The sequence below is a fragment of the Heliangelus exortis genome, chromosome 5, assembly GCF_036169615.1.
Source record: "Heliangelus exortis chromosome 5, bHelExo1.hap1, whole genome shotgun sequence".
NCBI classification, from domain to species: Eukaryota; Metazoa; Chordata; class Aves; order Apodiformes; family Trochilidae; genus Heliangelus; species Heliangelus exortis.
The window spans coordinates 26,459,094-26,475,929 of NC_092426.1; the positions used below are offsets into that span (position 1 = coordinate 26,459,094).

Here is a 16,836-nt window from a genome sequence, read left to right on the forward strand (position 1 = left end):
TTGTATAGATGTGGTGGTATTGCACTAAAGCGTGTTAAGGTGTGAGAAACAAGTCATGACTTTTCATGAAACACATCACTATGAACAAGGCTGCAGAGATGCAGGACAAGCTGCTAAACAGTGTGATTGTCTTACCAATTAGATTTTGAGAAATGTAATTCTGGTACCCCATGTTTTCCATTCTGATTTTTTTTTTTTTTCCAAAACAGAGATATAACCTCAGGGCACAGAAGAAAATCTAAAAAAAAATTTAAAACCATATAGGCACACTAAACTACTCAGAGAATAAGAAATGCTAATAAACCCACCTGATTGATGTTCAAGCCACTGTAAGAAAAGGGCAGCCTGTGCAAAGCCCAGTTTCAGAAGAGATGATCTGTATTTACCAGCATTTACACTCAGCAGCCCTACTGAATGCTGTGATTCTACCGAGTTGTTCAGAGGCAAATTAAATAAGAATACAGCTTCTTAATCAACCAATCACTTCCTTTAAGCTGTGTATGAAATATTTTGTTTACAAAGCATAAAACATCTGGCAGATATGATCTGCCAGTATGTAAACATATTAAGCTACCATCATAGTATTATAGAGATATATATACTATTATGCATCATGTGCTCCTGTAGAGTTACTTATGAGTGCTTAACATTTTTGGAGTGCATACTGTATTTGGTCTGAAAAATATCTTGAATGCAAGAAATATAATATACCCTACAAAAAAGTATTGAAATAAAATCTGATTTTATTCTAATAAATCATATTACCTATTGGTTAAATGCTAAGTGAATTAAGGCATATAAAGTTGCTCCAATGAAGTTGTTGGGATGAGTACACAGAAAGCAATAAATTTAGCATTTGACTAGGGGCTTACCTAGAATGTGCTTTTAATCCTAGCTCTTCCCCTCCAAAAAACCCAGAATTGCACCACTACCTGTGCAATAGAAACATATTTTATGTTTTTATATAAATGCATCCCACTGGCTATGTTCCATATAGATAAACATATTTCTTATCTAGTATTTCACCATAGTTCCATAAGCAAACTTGGTTTTGATTTGCAGCTAGTCAAGTAGCATACTTCTACCTATGTTGTGTATGTATTAACCCCTCTGGCTAAAAAAAAAACCCAAAACCCAAACATCTGCAGTTACTTAGATTGTAATCTACAAAGACTGTCAAATCTTTGGAGTCACTACACATAAAACCCACTGCAATACATGATATGTTTACAGAGAAATGACTATGTGTTTTGTGTTTAAGTGCTTCACAAACATATGTCCTGTCATCAGATGAGATTTTGAATTAGATTTGGAATAAAAAAAAAGTAAAGAAAGGGTAAGAGTAAAGTGATTTTAGCTTTCAATGATATTTTCCTTGAAATAATTAATCTAACACAGAAATATCTCATATACTACACAGAACCAAGACCTAAAGCTTTTTTACCAAATTTGCAGTTAAGAAATCTAGATACTCCGAATGGTGAGTGCAATATGGCAGCAGCTACCATTTTCTTTTTATATATATTTGAAGTTAGTGAAGAGCTTGAAGATCTGAATAATGTTTGTGTTAAATCTGCAGTGGACACCAAAATCTCAACTAATTCAAGAAAATGCTTTTTAAGAAATTACCCAGTAAATTTGGTATTACTCGCACTTCTTGATTGCACAGAGACTATTCCTCCCCCTCTGACCCGCAACACTCAAGTGAAACATGCTAATTCTTTCAAAAACTAACTTTTAACATTTTCAAATTAATTTTCTCAGAGAATTTTTACAGCTTTAACAAGGTTAAGGAGGCCGGAATTTATCAAGTGTTATTAGTTTAAAAGAGTCCCTTTGAGATGTACAGTCCTGTACATTTAGGACGTGCTAACTACTTCAGTATGAAAGAAGTTGTACTTTCCCTGTGGTTATATTCCACCTTCATTTTAGGAGTTGTGGTGCACATTTTGTCCTCTAGTTATAGACAATCAAAAATAGTTCTCAAAAACTGAAAGCCATATTTCAGAGTAGAGGTATCTTATTGCACAGATAACCTTTAAATATTACTTTTTGTTAGTTGGATGGCATTTCAATTCTTTTAAAATTACTTTTATTTCATATGCATCTTAAACTAACTTCTTAGTACAGGACTGCTAATAGTGACAAAACCAAATAATTTCATTACTGACTCTCCACCTATTTGGCAGATCTGAGATGCTCTGCAAATCACAACACTTCCACAAATTTACGTGCAACAACTTGTTGCTGCTCAGATGTAGGTACAGCAGATTGTCTTTAAGTTGTCTTCATTGAGCTACAGGTCATAGTTTATAGTCATATGTCTACTTTTATAGACACTTATGCTAACACCCACATATGGAAGATATAAATCTGTTTGTCAGAGAACTTTGTTTATTGAAGCATAACTTCTAAACACACCCAGAAGTCTTCTCAGAAATACCTCTGTGAATTTAAGAGTCATTATTTCCCTTTACCTCCTTTTGTATAACAACTCTCATAAATTTTCTTAGCAACCCTTCACATAACTGCCACTGGGCCAGCAATTAAACCACTGCCAAACAGTTATCTCTTGTGGCAAACTTCTGTCTGGGCTAGGTAGTCCATGCAGTATTTCCATTAGAAGCTGCATCTCTAAATCTTTCTATAAAGACTGTCACTAGCATTTTGTGATCAGTTGTAAAATATCAATTATGTTATGGTAACATGACGAGGGTTAATTCTTTTCCAAGGACTGTTATAATACACAGCTGTCTGTCCAGTCTAGAGATTTGGACTCCTGGAAAACTTAAAACTGTACATTTAGAGGTGGTTTAGATAGCACAGCTGAAAAGCTGTACAGCTGCAGAAGCAAGGAGTGTTGTCACAGGCCTCAGAATAATAGAGTCATTGAGATTCACCAAATTAAAGCTGAGAAGACAGAATAACCCTGTTTCTAATGTTATAGAAAGGCATGAGGTAGATGAGGTACTTCAGCAGTGATGCTAGAATTGAATAAGTCCTTTTAAAGTTTATAATAAAGACAGTTCTGATGTCCAAATTACAAGATATTGAACTTACTGAAGCTACCTTTCAGACTCAGACATATTCAGATGCTAATTTTAGCATCTGAAAAGAAATATTGATTCCTCTTGAAAGGAAATGATATAGGAAAAAAACAGCTGAAAAGTATTCAGAAAAGTAATTTGGTCCAGTCTTCAGTCTCTGCTCAATAAAATCAGCAATATTTAATATTATTTATTCAATAAAAAGCTACAGAATTCAAGAGGAAGTGACAAGAGAAAGACACCTACAGTATCCTGGTTTTACTTTTTTTTTCAAAATGCTTGTAATTGAACGAAAAATTAACAATCTTTATCTAACTAGAGGTATTCCAGAAACTAATGCCTTTTAATATCTTGCTTTGATAATTCCTTGCACTCTTCTTTTATCCAGGATTTAAGTACAAGAAGAAAAGCAACTAAAAATTCTTTAACTTCCAAAAAAGTGGAGGAAGAGATAGCAAAAGGATAATAATTTCATCATGTTTGACTTCTATCCAAAGTTCATTTAATTATTATATTAGTCAAGAGGAAACTATCCAGTCAAATGATGTTCGAGGCTGAACGAGGTATCCTGGAAAAAAGATGACTGAAATCTCTCTACTTGGCAAGAGATAAAAGATCAGTGTTCTGCAAAGTCCTAAAGACACCGTCAAAAGCAGAACAGGTTTTTTTTATATTGCAATTTATAACACAGGGTTCAAATATTTAAGCCACAAAGTACTGGTGCTGTGCTTTATTCCACAATAAGTTAGAAGTTGAGACACCTCAAATGCAGAAGATTGTATTAAATAATCCAAATTTATATTTTTTTAAAAAACATAGAAAGCAGGAATCAATTAGGTGAAACATGAGACCCTTTTCTAAGAGGGTTAAAGGATATAAAGTACAGCAGAAGAATAGGAGTGGATTCCAGGCTGGACCTCAGGAGGATTCCAGAGATTTTTTTTGTAAAAGCAAGCATATTTTTCTCTGAATAAAACAGGTAAATGGATCATGAAAGCATCTCATCAGGTTAACACAATACAGAGAGAGCACTTTTAGCTAAGCTTGGAGTAAACGCATTTTTTTTCATCTCTTTCACAAATATTTGCAATTGATAGCAGCTACATTAAATGTGTTCAAGAGATATAAATTTATCTTAGCACAGCCTGAGTTAAGAATGATGGCCAGATAAATGGCCAATATCAGGCATTCTGTACCCTGGAGAGTTATGATTCATGCATCTAACTTACTGAAGCACTCATGTGAAGCTGAGCTTTCCAGGAAATTTCCCAAGGGGTGGCATAAGACAAGCCTCCCACTCAGACTGCATGGCTAGTTCTGAGAAAGGGCATTGCAAAAATGAGAGAAACAAGTATTTTCAAAGGATCACTGGTGGCTAGTAAAGCCCTAAGTCATGTAGCATGAAAAGAAACTGTCATCAAACACTAAAATCCTCTGGGAACAAGCCACAAAAAACAACTAATGCTCTTGATTACAGAAAAAGCAGAAGCAGAGAGCTCTGCAACAGGGATACAGAACAAAGATTCACAAGAGAAGAGGTGATCTGTTTGCTGTGCAATGTTTCCAAGGAGTAACATAAAAAGTCTGGTATGAACAAGATCCTCATACCAGCCCTATTACTATGAATCAACTGCCAGCCAGATGAAGGAAATCAACTTTAAGTATCCAAAACAAAGAGAAAGCTGCCTGGAAATGGAATTGAACTTCTACTGGCTGAGGAAAACAACCTATGAGAAAATAAAAAATTATTTGCTTTACTACTATGCTTGCAGTTTAAAAATTATATTCACAAACTATTATTTTACTTAGTATATATTTGCACGACTTTTATCTTGAGCCAATATCCTTCATTTTTGTCATGATGATTTGGACAAAGGAGCTGAGAGCAGGCTTCTTAAATTTGCTGATGACATTAATGAGTACTTGGGGGAGATACTTCAAACAAACCAGCAGACACAGTTGGAATTCAAAAAGTCACGGACACACATGACAAATACGAGGGAAAAAAAAGTTCAACAGTGGAAAAAGGCAAAATCCTACATGTAAAACTTCACAGATAAAATGGATAAGAGAGGGATGAAAAAACCCACAGTGCAGCAAAGTTTGAGAGTTACAGTGAATCACAGGCTGAAAAGGAATCAACCATCTCCTGCTACTGAGAAAAAAACCAAAACACTAAATTGGTATGTTTTGTTTGAAAGACATGTGAAATACTTGTTCCAGTCTATTTAACCATGGTGAAGCTTCACACTGAGCCCTCTGTTCAGCCTGGGAACAGCAATTCCAGACAGACCCAGATCATTTGGAAGGAGTTCCTCAAGGAGAGTTATCAGATCACAGAAGAAATAAAAGAGTGGGTCTCTATGATTTTATGTTTGCAGGAGGTTTGCCTAGCTCATTTTAATTTAGTTATATAATGCAAGGGAATACAAGGATAAACAATTTAAAATATAGGTCAAGTATGAATAAAGGCATTTCCACAACACTTGCTTTCACAGTCTTACCTGCTTTTGTCTGTATTTAAGTTTAAAGGTAAGCAGGTTACAGAAGTTGTGTATTCCTAGTCAGTTTGTTAAGACATTGCTGCATTTTTTCCTAGTACTTCATACCTTTTACCTAGTACTTTTACCTAATACTTCATATCTTTTTGAAAGCTTTTTATTTTTATTACTTCATCAAAAATTTAAACAGATATCAAATATTTTTAAATCTTTTTATCTACAACTAATTTTCATGCAGGAAAACTGATACACACATGTATCTAACTGAAGAGGATACATTTAAACTAGATATAAGGAAGAAATTATTTACTGTGATTGTGTGAGACACTGGAACAGGTTGCACAGGGAAGCCGTGGGTACCCCCTCTCTGGAAATGTTCAAGGCCAGGTTGGACGGGGCTTTGAGCAACCTGGTCTGGTGGGAGGGGTTCCTGCCCATGCCAGATGGATTGGTTGATCTTTAAGGTCCCTTCCAACCCAAACCATTTTACAATTCTATGATTCCGTGTATAAACACAAAGAAATGAGCACTTTCCTCTGTGTCCAGGGACTGTACATAGAATATTTGAGAGCCTTGATAACACTCCCCACCCAGACAAGCCAGATAACTCAAGATTCCTTCACGTTATTCTTCTTTTGTTATTTTTTATGATTGGATTAACCAGATTCCTTCCTAGTCCCAAACAATCCCTAGGTGCTACAGCATACTATACAGCAGAATATTTATATTTTTTAAGCTGGCACAAATCAGTTCTCTTTGTTCTCTGAGCCAGCCCAAAGCTCCACAGCAATTTTACTTCTGCATTCAGCTCTCAGCATTGCTCTAAAATGGCCACAAGCAATTCTAGCTCAGAACTGGCACTGAGTCCAGCAAGATTTGTTATATCTGCCTGCAGAAACAGATTTGAGGTGTATTTCCTAAAAATCCACTGCAGTCTGTGATCATAGTCCTTTCCCTCATCAAAAGCTGGTAATACCTACCCCAAATTATTCAGAAATCTGTCAGGACCATAAAAAACTCAGTATCAGCTCACTATTTGATTAGTACTGATTACAGTAGGATTACTTTATGGCTAGCACTAGTACACAGAACTGTATTTCAGGACAGCCTACAGCTCCAGTCTTAAAATAAACACAAATAAAATACCATCTCCCTAGTACGAAGGAAGACTCTGTTCGCATAAACAGGCCTCAGAATGAAACTCTGAAGACAGCTCAGTCTGAAGAGATAACATAACATGTCCCTGCTATTTTTGGAAATTGTTTGCTGCCTTCAAAAGCATGCTTCATCTGCTGCAGCAAACCAGGCCACACAAATAAACCCACATATGTTCCCGGACACTATTTGAATTTCACCTTTAATTGTCTTAACACCTTCAAAGGTTCAACACAGATTTAACTAGGGGACCAAGACAGAGATAACTGTTTAAAGATATTTGTGTTTAGTTGTTGGACTGGGGGAAGGAAATGCTTCTTAATTTACAAAAAACTCAGATTTTGGGGGGACAAAATCCTGTATTACTAAAGAATTTTCTTGCTGGGAAAGAAAAATTAAAATGACTGATTTACTGGCTGTGATCATTCAAATCTTACCACTTCACAGATTTTACCAAGACTCAGATTTGAAAAAAAAAAATCTGACACATTTACCATTTTGGATGTAGTCTCAACTGAGTTCAATCTTCACATAATCTTTGTGAGACTGAAAGACCAGATATTGGACCTCCTTTCTATCCTACTGCCTCTGAGACTTGCTTAGTTTTCAAATGAGCTGCCACGATCATCAGGACACAAATTTGGAAGTTGTAGGTACAGACACCCATTAAAATCAGTGGGAAAATTTCTGGGCATTTCTGAGATGTCCACTCATTTAGTGGCAGTGTTGTATTAGCTGCTTTTGGGGTGTGAACATGTTCCTTAAGATGATTATGTCTGCTGGATTAAGTGATAAGCAAATAATGTTGCAAAAAAATCTGAGAATTATACATTTTCTACTATCTTCTTGAAAAAGATTTATACACTTTTTAACACAGGCTGTCAGACATGCTACAGCAGTCCTTTTGTTTACTGTGCCAGTAATAGAATCTAGAGAAGCACCTTTACTGAAAAGTCTGCAATATAAAATTCATCCTACCTTCAGCTGTACTAGATGCACATCCACATGCTTGCTATCTGAATCTTGCTGGACGGAGTAGGTCAGATCCCTGACTCTTTCAGAGGTCATCCGAAGCCAGGTCTCAATTTCTGGCAAGTGGAGAACAATCTTCCAATCAGCCCCAGTATGGAGAGGAGGGGGCTTTTCATATTGCTGGCCAGAATCAACCTCTTTCATGACATCCTCTTCCCCATCTCGTTCCACTGTAGGAGTCATGTTTATAAGCATGGGAGATGCATCGGATGGCATTTGATCCAGTTCTTGTGTTCTCATGGGAGAAAGTGCTACATCCATGGCTAACATGGGAAAGCCTAAAACGAAGCTCTTTCCAAAATAGCTGCAAAAATGAAAAGAAGATATTGCTGTTATGAGAGAAAATTTTGTAGCCACAACGTTCACAAGACAAGGAATAAATGGCAATGTTGGAGAGATATCTCCTAAATATACTCCTTTAAATCTCCTTTATACTCCTAAATAAATTCTTCAACTTACAATCTACACTAGACATTCAAAAATAAGTTGTTTGGGGTTTGTTTGTTTTTTTAACTAACTTTGTTGATCTGAACTAACATCCTTTGTTTGAGAATAAAACACTTTTCACTCATTGTAGGCAATCACCTTGGAAACAGTTTTCATTGATGAAAAGTATAGTCTGCTTTTCTACAGCTGCAACATAAGCAAACTGAGCACTGGCAAAACTAGCAGAACTTTACTGAACTCCAAGTAAGGTAGGACTGGTATTTGTAAACTAGCACACACTACAGTGTATTCCTAACACAAAATATCTCAGGTTTTATTCAAGTTTCCCAACTGTCCATTCAACTACTGATCACATGCAGCAAAAAATTTGAAGAAACCTGAGGACAACTGGTGGACCTACAGCAGTCACATTTTAACTTTCACAATTTAAATTCTTGTTGTTTTCTTAAAGTAAGAACTGTTACAATGAGAAACAACTCTACAAAAACTTACAGGTAAGAACCCCAAGCATCAAAATATGGGCCTAAAATTAAAGTGTCATTTTACAGGAGTGGTTCTTTGACAGTCCAAGAGCTGCATCATCAATTTACACTTAAACATTCACTGGAAAAAGTGAACATTTTCCTATCTGCTCCTTTCTCTGTAAACTTTAGTTGTATGTAATACAGAACACACCTCTAGATTCTATACCCAAGGACAAAAGCACTGCCCTTAACATCATGCACCTGGCTTGGAGCTAAGCACCTCAAGCATTATGTAAACTGCCATTCAGTAAGAGTTGTACTTTTAACCTAATTTTTGAGAGGCTCGGATTTGACACAAGCCTGCCTTTGACATAAAACTTCACTAAAATTTCCTTGTGTTTTCAGCACTTTACAATTGTGATACTCAGTGAGTCTGCATCAAGAGAATTAGGAAAACTGGGTCCTTCTAAAGTTGTTTTTACGTGGTTTAACGAGTAGATATTAGAAATGCTTCAACTAAATTTTAATAATTCTTGTCTGTATTTCTTTCCCATAGTGCTAAGACTGCAAAATAACTCAGTTTTGCAGATATTAATTTGAGCAAAATTCGAAGTTACTACAGTTTTTTGTTTTTTAGTTGTTTTTTTCTACAAAGGCTGCATTTTAGCTTTCAGCATAATATCAGTAAGAGTACAGCAAAGAAAGAAGCCAGTGCCTTTCACTATTAGAGAAATTACGATGCAACTACTAAACTGTGTTCCTTAACATTTCAAGTGGACTCTCAGCATTCAGCGACTGCTCCTACAGGCAGTCAAAGTACCAACAAAGTATCTAAACGCCAGTCTTATATCCGGGAAGGACAAAGAAATTACATTTAATGTTAATTTCATGTTATTTCTTATCCTGCCACTTAGGAAATTATCCTTTGCATGTCTATCATCCTCACAGAACAATATTTAGAACAAATACTAAGCTGCTAAATATTAATTTGGAACTTCAGAACAAAATTTGCTATCAGTCTAAGCAAGGAAAAGGAATGAAAGACTCCAATCACTCTCTAAGCCTGCTCTACAGTTTCCAACTCAGAATATATTTTTAGACAAATCACTCAATTTGAAAACATTTTTGTCTTGGGCACTGCTCATAGCCCCAGTTTTCAATCATATCAATCAAGTGTTCTAAAGCCAAAACTATTTTATTACTTTAAGCTTATTCTTTAAATTATTTCTTCCTGGAAATGAAATACTGTGAACGAGGTAAGGACCTTATTTCTGCAGTTTATTTTTAACAAATTAAACATGCCTGTCAGCAAAACAGTTGGTCCTGAATCACTTAACCATACAGACACACAGGAAGTAGACACTTGCTTAGTTTTTGTCATCAAAACAAAACAAAACAAACAAAAACAACCCACAAAAAGAAACCAAACCCTGGCACTCTGTACAGAGTTTTTCAGCATGACTCAGCTCTATTTAGGACTTCAAAGCAATTAGCAAAATTACCACATGCTCCTGCAGAAGCAAACAAAAGCTGGCCCATGGTGCATGCAGAGCGTAGCTCTAAGTTTCATCACTCAGCTTGCAATTAGCAACCATTAGGAGCTGCTGACCTGGTTTTAGTGACGGTGTGCTTGCCTCTACAGCATTGCTGCTAATGTCTCCTGAATCCTAGATGCTCTTAAAAGTCCTTTGAATCCTTTTCTTTCTCCCAGATCACAGCAAGCTGCAACACTTCAAGTAAGACTATGTGGAGAAAATTTAAAATATGTAATTTTTACATTAAGAAAGAAAAAAAAAAATCCCACAAAGCTAACAAATCATACCGTGGGTACTAATTAGCAAGGTCTGGGAAAACTTTAAAAGCCCACAATGCTTGAGAAGATGTTGCAGCCAGACACAACTGAGTGCTAACACTAGGACACAGATTCATTAAACTATTTCTTGGCAGAATAAAAAGTCATCAGCATAAAATTACACCGCGAGAAAACAAAACTGAAAGACTCTCCTCCTCTCTCTGGCAAAGCCAGCACTGAAGTGACGCACTCACACGAGTACTCCTAAAATCACTGGAGAACCCGTAAGCTCCACCCCACGGTCCCTCCCGCTGCTGCTTCCCCGGTCACGCCTGCACTGAGCGCCGGAACGCGCTGGCGGGGCAGCGCCTGCAGTAACCCTCACGCATTCAGTGTGAGGGGAGACTCGGAAAATCCCAGGCACAGAGCTGCCTGTACAAAGTTCTACTATTGAAATACTAAACATCACACAAGACCCAGCAGCAAAGATAGCAAATCTCACAGACACATCTACTTTAGGCAATTTATCAATCAATATACTTTTGATGTTCTACTTTTTGGATAACTGACCACATGCAAGTTTTAATCCCATTTTGTGTTCAGCTCTGGCGTCCCCAGCACAAGACAGACAAGCTCTGGGGAGACCTTAGGAGCAGCCTTCCTGTATGTGAAGGGGGCTACAGGAAAGCTGGGAGGGGGGTGATGGTATGGTGGAATCTTTGTATCAGCAATAAGACAAGGGGTGATGGTTGAAAACTGCAAGAGGGTATATTTAGGTTAGACATTAGGAAGAAATTCTTGATGGTGAAGGTGGTGAGACACCAGAACAGGCTGCCCAGGGCAGCTGTGGCTGCCCCATCCCTGGAAGTGTTCAAGGCCAGGTTGGATGGGGCTGTGGGCAACCTGTTCTAGTGGGAGGTGTCCCTGCCCATGGCAAGGGAATTGAATTAGATGACCTTTAGGGTCCTTTCCAACCCAAACCATTCTGTGATTCTGTATTTCTAACTAAGTCATCAGCCTTGCAGAGGACAGCATACATAAAGGTAAGAGACCAGCTACTGAAAATTACTAAATTAGCTTTTCTCCTCCTCATTCTCATATAGACACCTGCATCTGTTGTCCTTGAGCTGTGCCCTTTCCTGAAACATGGAAGCTGCAAACACCAAGATGGGGTTTGGAAGTCCTACATTTCCAGCATTTGCATAACATGCCAGCAGTGACATGCCATAAATTTCAGCAAAACCAATTTTACTTTGAAATTTGAAAAAGTGTATTTAAGAAAAGTATTCAATTAACCAAGCTTTCATCTACTGGAATGAAACATTCACTAAAACAAACAAAAAACCACAAATGAAAAACAAAGCCCCCCAAAACCCAAACCAACTCAAAATTAAACAATACTTTGTTTATCACATAATTTGGTGTCTGATATTTTAAGTAACTAAATTTAAATGCTAGCCTTACTACATTCTACTTCTGAAGTATTTTGATTTTCCAGATTGTGAGGTATAGAGAGTAAACTGAAAACAACTGTAATAAGTGTTAGAAAACATTAAAATGAAAAGCAATTTTTAGAGTTGCTCTTAATATGCTACTATGCAAAAATTATTTTTGACACAAAGAACTGATTGATTTCCTTCTAATCAGGATGACTATCACCATTAAAGTTCTTCATAAACATGAAAAGCTAAGCTCAGTCCTGTTTTATAAATCACAAACTCACGGTAGCAACGATGAATTTTCAGTGGGCAAGCAATGCCACATAAGAGTCTAGCATTCTTCTCACCCAAGTCCTTTCTCTACCTGGGACAGCTGTATAAACTGGATGATTTAATATTTGTAGCTAAACAGATGAAAATACATTTTAAAATGTGCTGGTCAAGCAAAAGTTTATCTCTCAATGTTCTCAGGATATAGTCTTACTTTCATCATCAGAATCAGTAAGAGAGTTATGATTACATTATTTTTAAAAAGCAACACAAATTATTTGTTTCAATCAGTTCTAAGGGTACTCTTCATTAAAAGGACATATTTATGAAATATACAATATAGTTACAAGCTTGTACTCTTTCTGGCGGGAGGAAAAAACAGATTAAGAGTATATTTTGCCTTGTGTTAGCTCTTCATATAGTTCTCTATTTTCATGGCTACTTGTACAAAAGGTGAGAGATCCCATGTAAGCAACATGCACACATATGCTTTCTATCTTGATCTTCAGTGAGGGCATTGTGCCTAGCAGATGGTTGATTACCTTCCACTAATCACATTGGCAATCTCGCTTTCCCCTGGTTTTCCACTCAATCAGATGCAAACGCTTTTATGCAAAACAGAGCCTCTGTGTGTCAACCACAATACAGTTCATCCATCACCACAGGCTTTGAAAGACTTCTCTCACTCACTCAGCTTCCCGGTTATTCACATTTCCTTTGTTTAAAAAGTACAGGACAAATTTACTCTGCCAGCTATCAGATCATCCACATTTCTTCCAACGGCAGTTGGCTCCTGTCAAATAAAGATTCATTAAGGATTTTAAGCCATACAGTGGTCCCAGCATTGATCAGTGGTGCAGACACGAGGTCGAGTGAATGTTAATGAGCTCTAATTTTTCTTACTGTCACATGTAGTTAAAATCAGCCATATGCACTGTACAGCCACCTGTCTGTCAAGTAAACAACTCATTTCATTCTCCAAAACGGTGCTGAAAAACCTGAAGAAACTCCATGAGAAACTCCCATCATTGAATAACTGTTTGCTTGCTGACTTTGAAATCTAATGATGTAAATTTTAACACCACATTTAATGAGCTCATTGATGTTGAATTTCCTTAAATAGATACAGTCAAAACTAGTATCTTTCCCAGCCAAGTTACGTTTCCATTTCTTTTCCATTTCAATAGTCTAAGGAATTCTCTGCCAAGTTATAAGGCTCTTTACATCTTCCATTGAAAATGTAGTGTACTGTGTCTACTGAATAGAAAAATTGTATCACTACACAAAAAAATCAGTCATGTCAGTAACTACATATAGAGCAATATGAGAGTTAGATTTCAGCTTGACACATGCTCTGCAGGATCTGACTGCATTGGGTGCCGGGGAGAACTCTGGACTCCTTACCCAGGGGACTTTGAGACACGTATATCAGCAACCATAGAAATTGGGGTTTGTAGATATTTGTGTATTTTTCATTATTATCCCACATTATGATCCCTTCCCTGTTCTAGTTTTAAGTTCCAACCTTTAACTGTCTTCCTTATTCCCCTTTTCATCTACTCCTGGGAAGGGGGGAGATGACTAATGGAGACCAATTCTGCTTTCTGGGTTTTGGTTTGCCCTGACCACTAAATCAAGACATAAAACAATTTGAAAATCTTGTAGGGAACTAAGAAAGCCAATTTATTTTTTTCTCTTCATATGATTCCCTGTGGACACATTTCAAAAAATACCTCCTTTACAGTTATTCTACTATTACACCTAAAAATGTGAACAATTGGACAGGAAGGGAAACAAATTTCAATTAGCACTGCTGGGCCTCCTGTTTTATGTGTGCAGACTCCTAGAAGGTATATCTGGTAGGGAATACAATGATGCCTTAACTCCTGCAGGATACAGACCAAAGAGTCTTGCATAGTAATGCCAATATTAAGCCTGAACATTAATGTGAATCGTGATTAGAATTTTTAATGTGACTGATTTAAAGCCCATTAGAAAGTCTACCCCCAAGGCCTTAATGGTAGCAAACCAGACCAACAATGGATGTTTGAGTCTATGATTGTCTATAAATCAGAACGCAAGACACAGCATGCTCTCTGGTATCTGCTGTTCCTCTTTCTAATAAAAGGTGAATGAAAACATACAACTTACATGGCAACTGCTTAGCTAGAAACCAAAAATTACTGACAATTACTCTGGAAAATTAGGGTAAGAAATTTTGCTGGAGGATTTAGCAAAGGATCTGTCTGAAATGGTTGGCACAGTAGGAGAGACTATGAAGTGAGTGGCTGGGCCACAAGGTCTGGCATTTCATACACAGACAATCAGTGAAAAGCCAAGGATGAAACAGGCAAATTGCTGATTGAGGTCTGCATGACATTTCATTTGAAATTTATTTGGTTCTTAAGATACAAGTTTTTAAATAAAGGTTCCGGGGGACATTTTCACCTGGTGTTTATACTAAGAAAATTAGTAGAAACTGTAGCAGAATGAGGTGATATCTGAAAAAAGTACCATTTTTTAGAGGAAATGTCTCCAAACAGATCAGAAAATGCTTTTTACAAGACCCAGTGCCAAAAGCTAAAGGAATCTAAATAGCCACAGGATAAAGAGAAAGGTCTCAACAAATTGTGGAGTAAAAGGCTGGAAACAGTGGCAGTAAATGGACAGCAGAATGGGGAATGAATGGAGACAAATGGAAATCAAAACCAGAGTATCACAGGCATTGTGCTCCTCAATAAACTGAAAAATGACCTGAAAAGGGGGTGAATAATCAAGTGATAAAGTCTGCAGATGATATTGAAATACTAGGGACAAATCTAGACTCAGAGTAAGGAGTCAGAGGGCAGAAAAAAACAAACAAACAAGCAAAAAACCCAAAAAACCCCCTTATATTTATGAGCAAAAATCCAGTATAATTGCATGTGTAGAATGGGCTTGTTACTATGCAAAAGCAATGTCTTGGAAGGTAAACAATCAAAGGTCCATAAGAAACTAGCTCAATACTCAACAGCAGTCAAAAAGAAAATCAAACTTCAGAACCATTCAGCAAAGAAACAGGAAATAAAGCAGGGAAAAAATCATTACTTCACTATATAAAATCCATAGCACTCATGCAGAACGTAACATGCAATTCTGGCTCCCTCATCCCAAAGGGAATACAGTGGAGCTGGAGAAGGATTCAAAAATGCAATTTGAAGGACAAATGGGAATATGTAATCACCTCTGTCCAAATGAAGACTGAGCAGCCGGAGACTCACAGCCTTGGAAAAAGCTGACTTAGGAGGACAGGATGGGGCTCATAAAATACTGATTTAAGACCATACTATCCAGAAGCTTCAAATGTTTCACAACCTAGGTCTTTTCATTCTTCAACAGCACCCCAACCTCTTGTCAATGGAAGCAATAATTTTATTTTCTATGTGCTCTGTGTCCAAAGGTCTTTAAAATGGTAGACCACATTTCCTGTCAGGGTCTTAGTCATATGCTCAGCTACCTTATTTACTTAGAGGGTGCTGCAGCCATTCTACTTGCTATGGTTTTTACCCACAGTTCTCCAGAGGAGGACCTGAAATGTCCAAGCAGGATTCCTTTTAAGTATTTCTTTCAGTAACAACACAACAAAAGACCTTAACCTGCAAACGGCTTCCTTTTAAAAAATGCATAACTGAAAGCTACAAAAAATAAGCAGTCCTGAACTCGCCTCTCTCAAGACCTCAGTTTAGTCAGTGTATTCAGCTGGTTCAATAAACTCCATATCCCTGATCTAAATTAATTTCAGTATATATGTAAAGCCACAAGTATGATAATCTTTATGAATAAAAGCTTCAGGAATAAATTCAGTGGATTCATCACGTCAAGAATTTGCATCTCTATTAAGCCCAGGGATTTCATAAACTGTGGAAATTGTACAGTATTATGCCCCTACAATTAATCAGGGGACTAAAACTGAAAGCAAAGCAGAGTTCTGTTTCAAGAGAGAGTTCTCATCTCAAGATTTATCAACTCAGTATCTTTACACGAGCACCAAGTTTATCTAAAAATATATTTGATAGTTGCAGTCCAGCATTAACTGCAATTATCCTCAAAAATAACAGCTGGGGAAAACAAACCAACAAAAACCACAACCAAAAACCCACCAACATATTTTAAGTATTCCTCTGAAATTGAGTAATGGAATTGTCATACTGAGCCTCAAAAGCCACCATGGAGAGAAAGGAATAGTTTTCTAGAAAAGATGTCATGTGAGCTTATGCAAAAACCTAAACACTGTGATGCATAGTGATGCCTGAAACAGTGCAAAGAATTTATATACTCTGGCTCATATAATTTTATGGTCCCACTTACAAAAAGCAGGGAGACTAGGCTGGAAGTGATCCCATTATACAACTGTTATAAAGTACATCAGAAAACATTCTACATGACATGTAGAAACATTGAAAACAATTGTGTAGTGCCAGAGTTGTACAGATAGAGGAAGGTTTTCTGGGGATCAGACATTGGGATGAGTAGCTCTGTTTCCTGGCCATGTCTGACTCACCACAGGTTTGCCCTGCAGTAAAGAAAGACTGCCTGGAGATGATGTGGTGTGAGGAGATTAGCATTAAAATAGACAAAGACAAATTAACTTCTTCATAGTAGATGATAATTATTTAAGCATCCTTTATGAGCTAACTGCCCTACATCACC

General features: G+C 37.1%; 1 protein-coding gene across 3 annotated transcripts in view; it reads right to left on the reverse strand.

Moving 5' to 3' along the window:
• The window catches only part of AKAP6 (A-kinase anchoring protein 6), a 274,685-nt gene that overhangs the window by 214,827 nt on the left and 43,022 nt on the right, over positions 1-16,836 (reverse strand). For 2 of the 3 annotated variants that reach the window (XM_071746157.1, XM_071746156.1), the window contains exons 1-2: positions 10,256-10,662; positions 7,682-8,039 (exon numbers count right to left, since the gene is read on the reverse strand). In XM_071746157.1, coding sequence (XP_071602258.1) covers positions 7,682-8,005 — 324 coding nt within the window. In that variant the 5' untranslated portion in view covers positions 8,006-8,039; positions 10,256-10,662. Of the gene's footprint in view, positions 1-7,681; positions 8,040-10,255; positions 10,663-16,836 lie in introns of those variants that run through there. The other variant, XM_071746158.1, reaches the window with a different exon arrangement.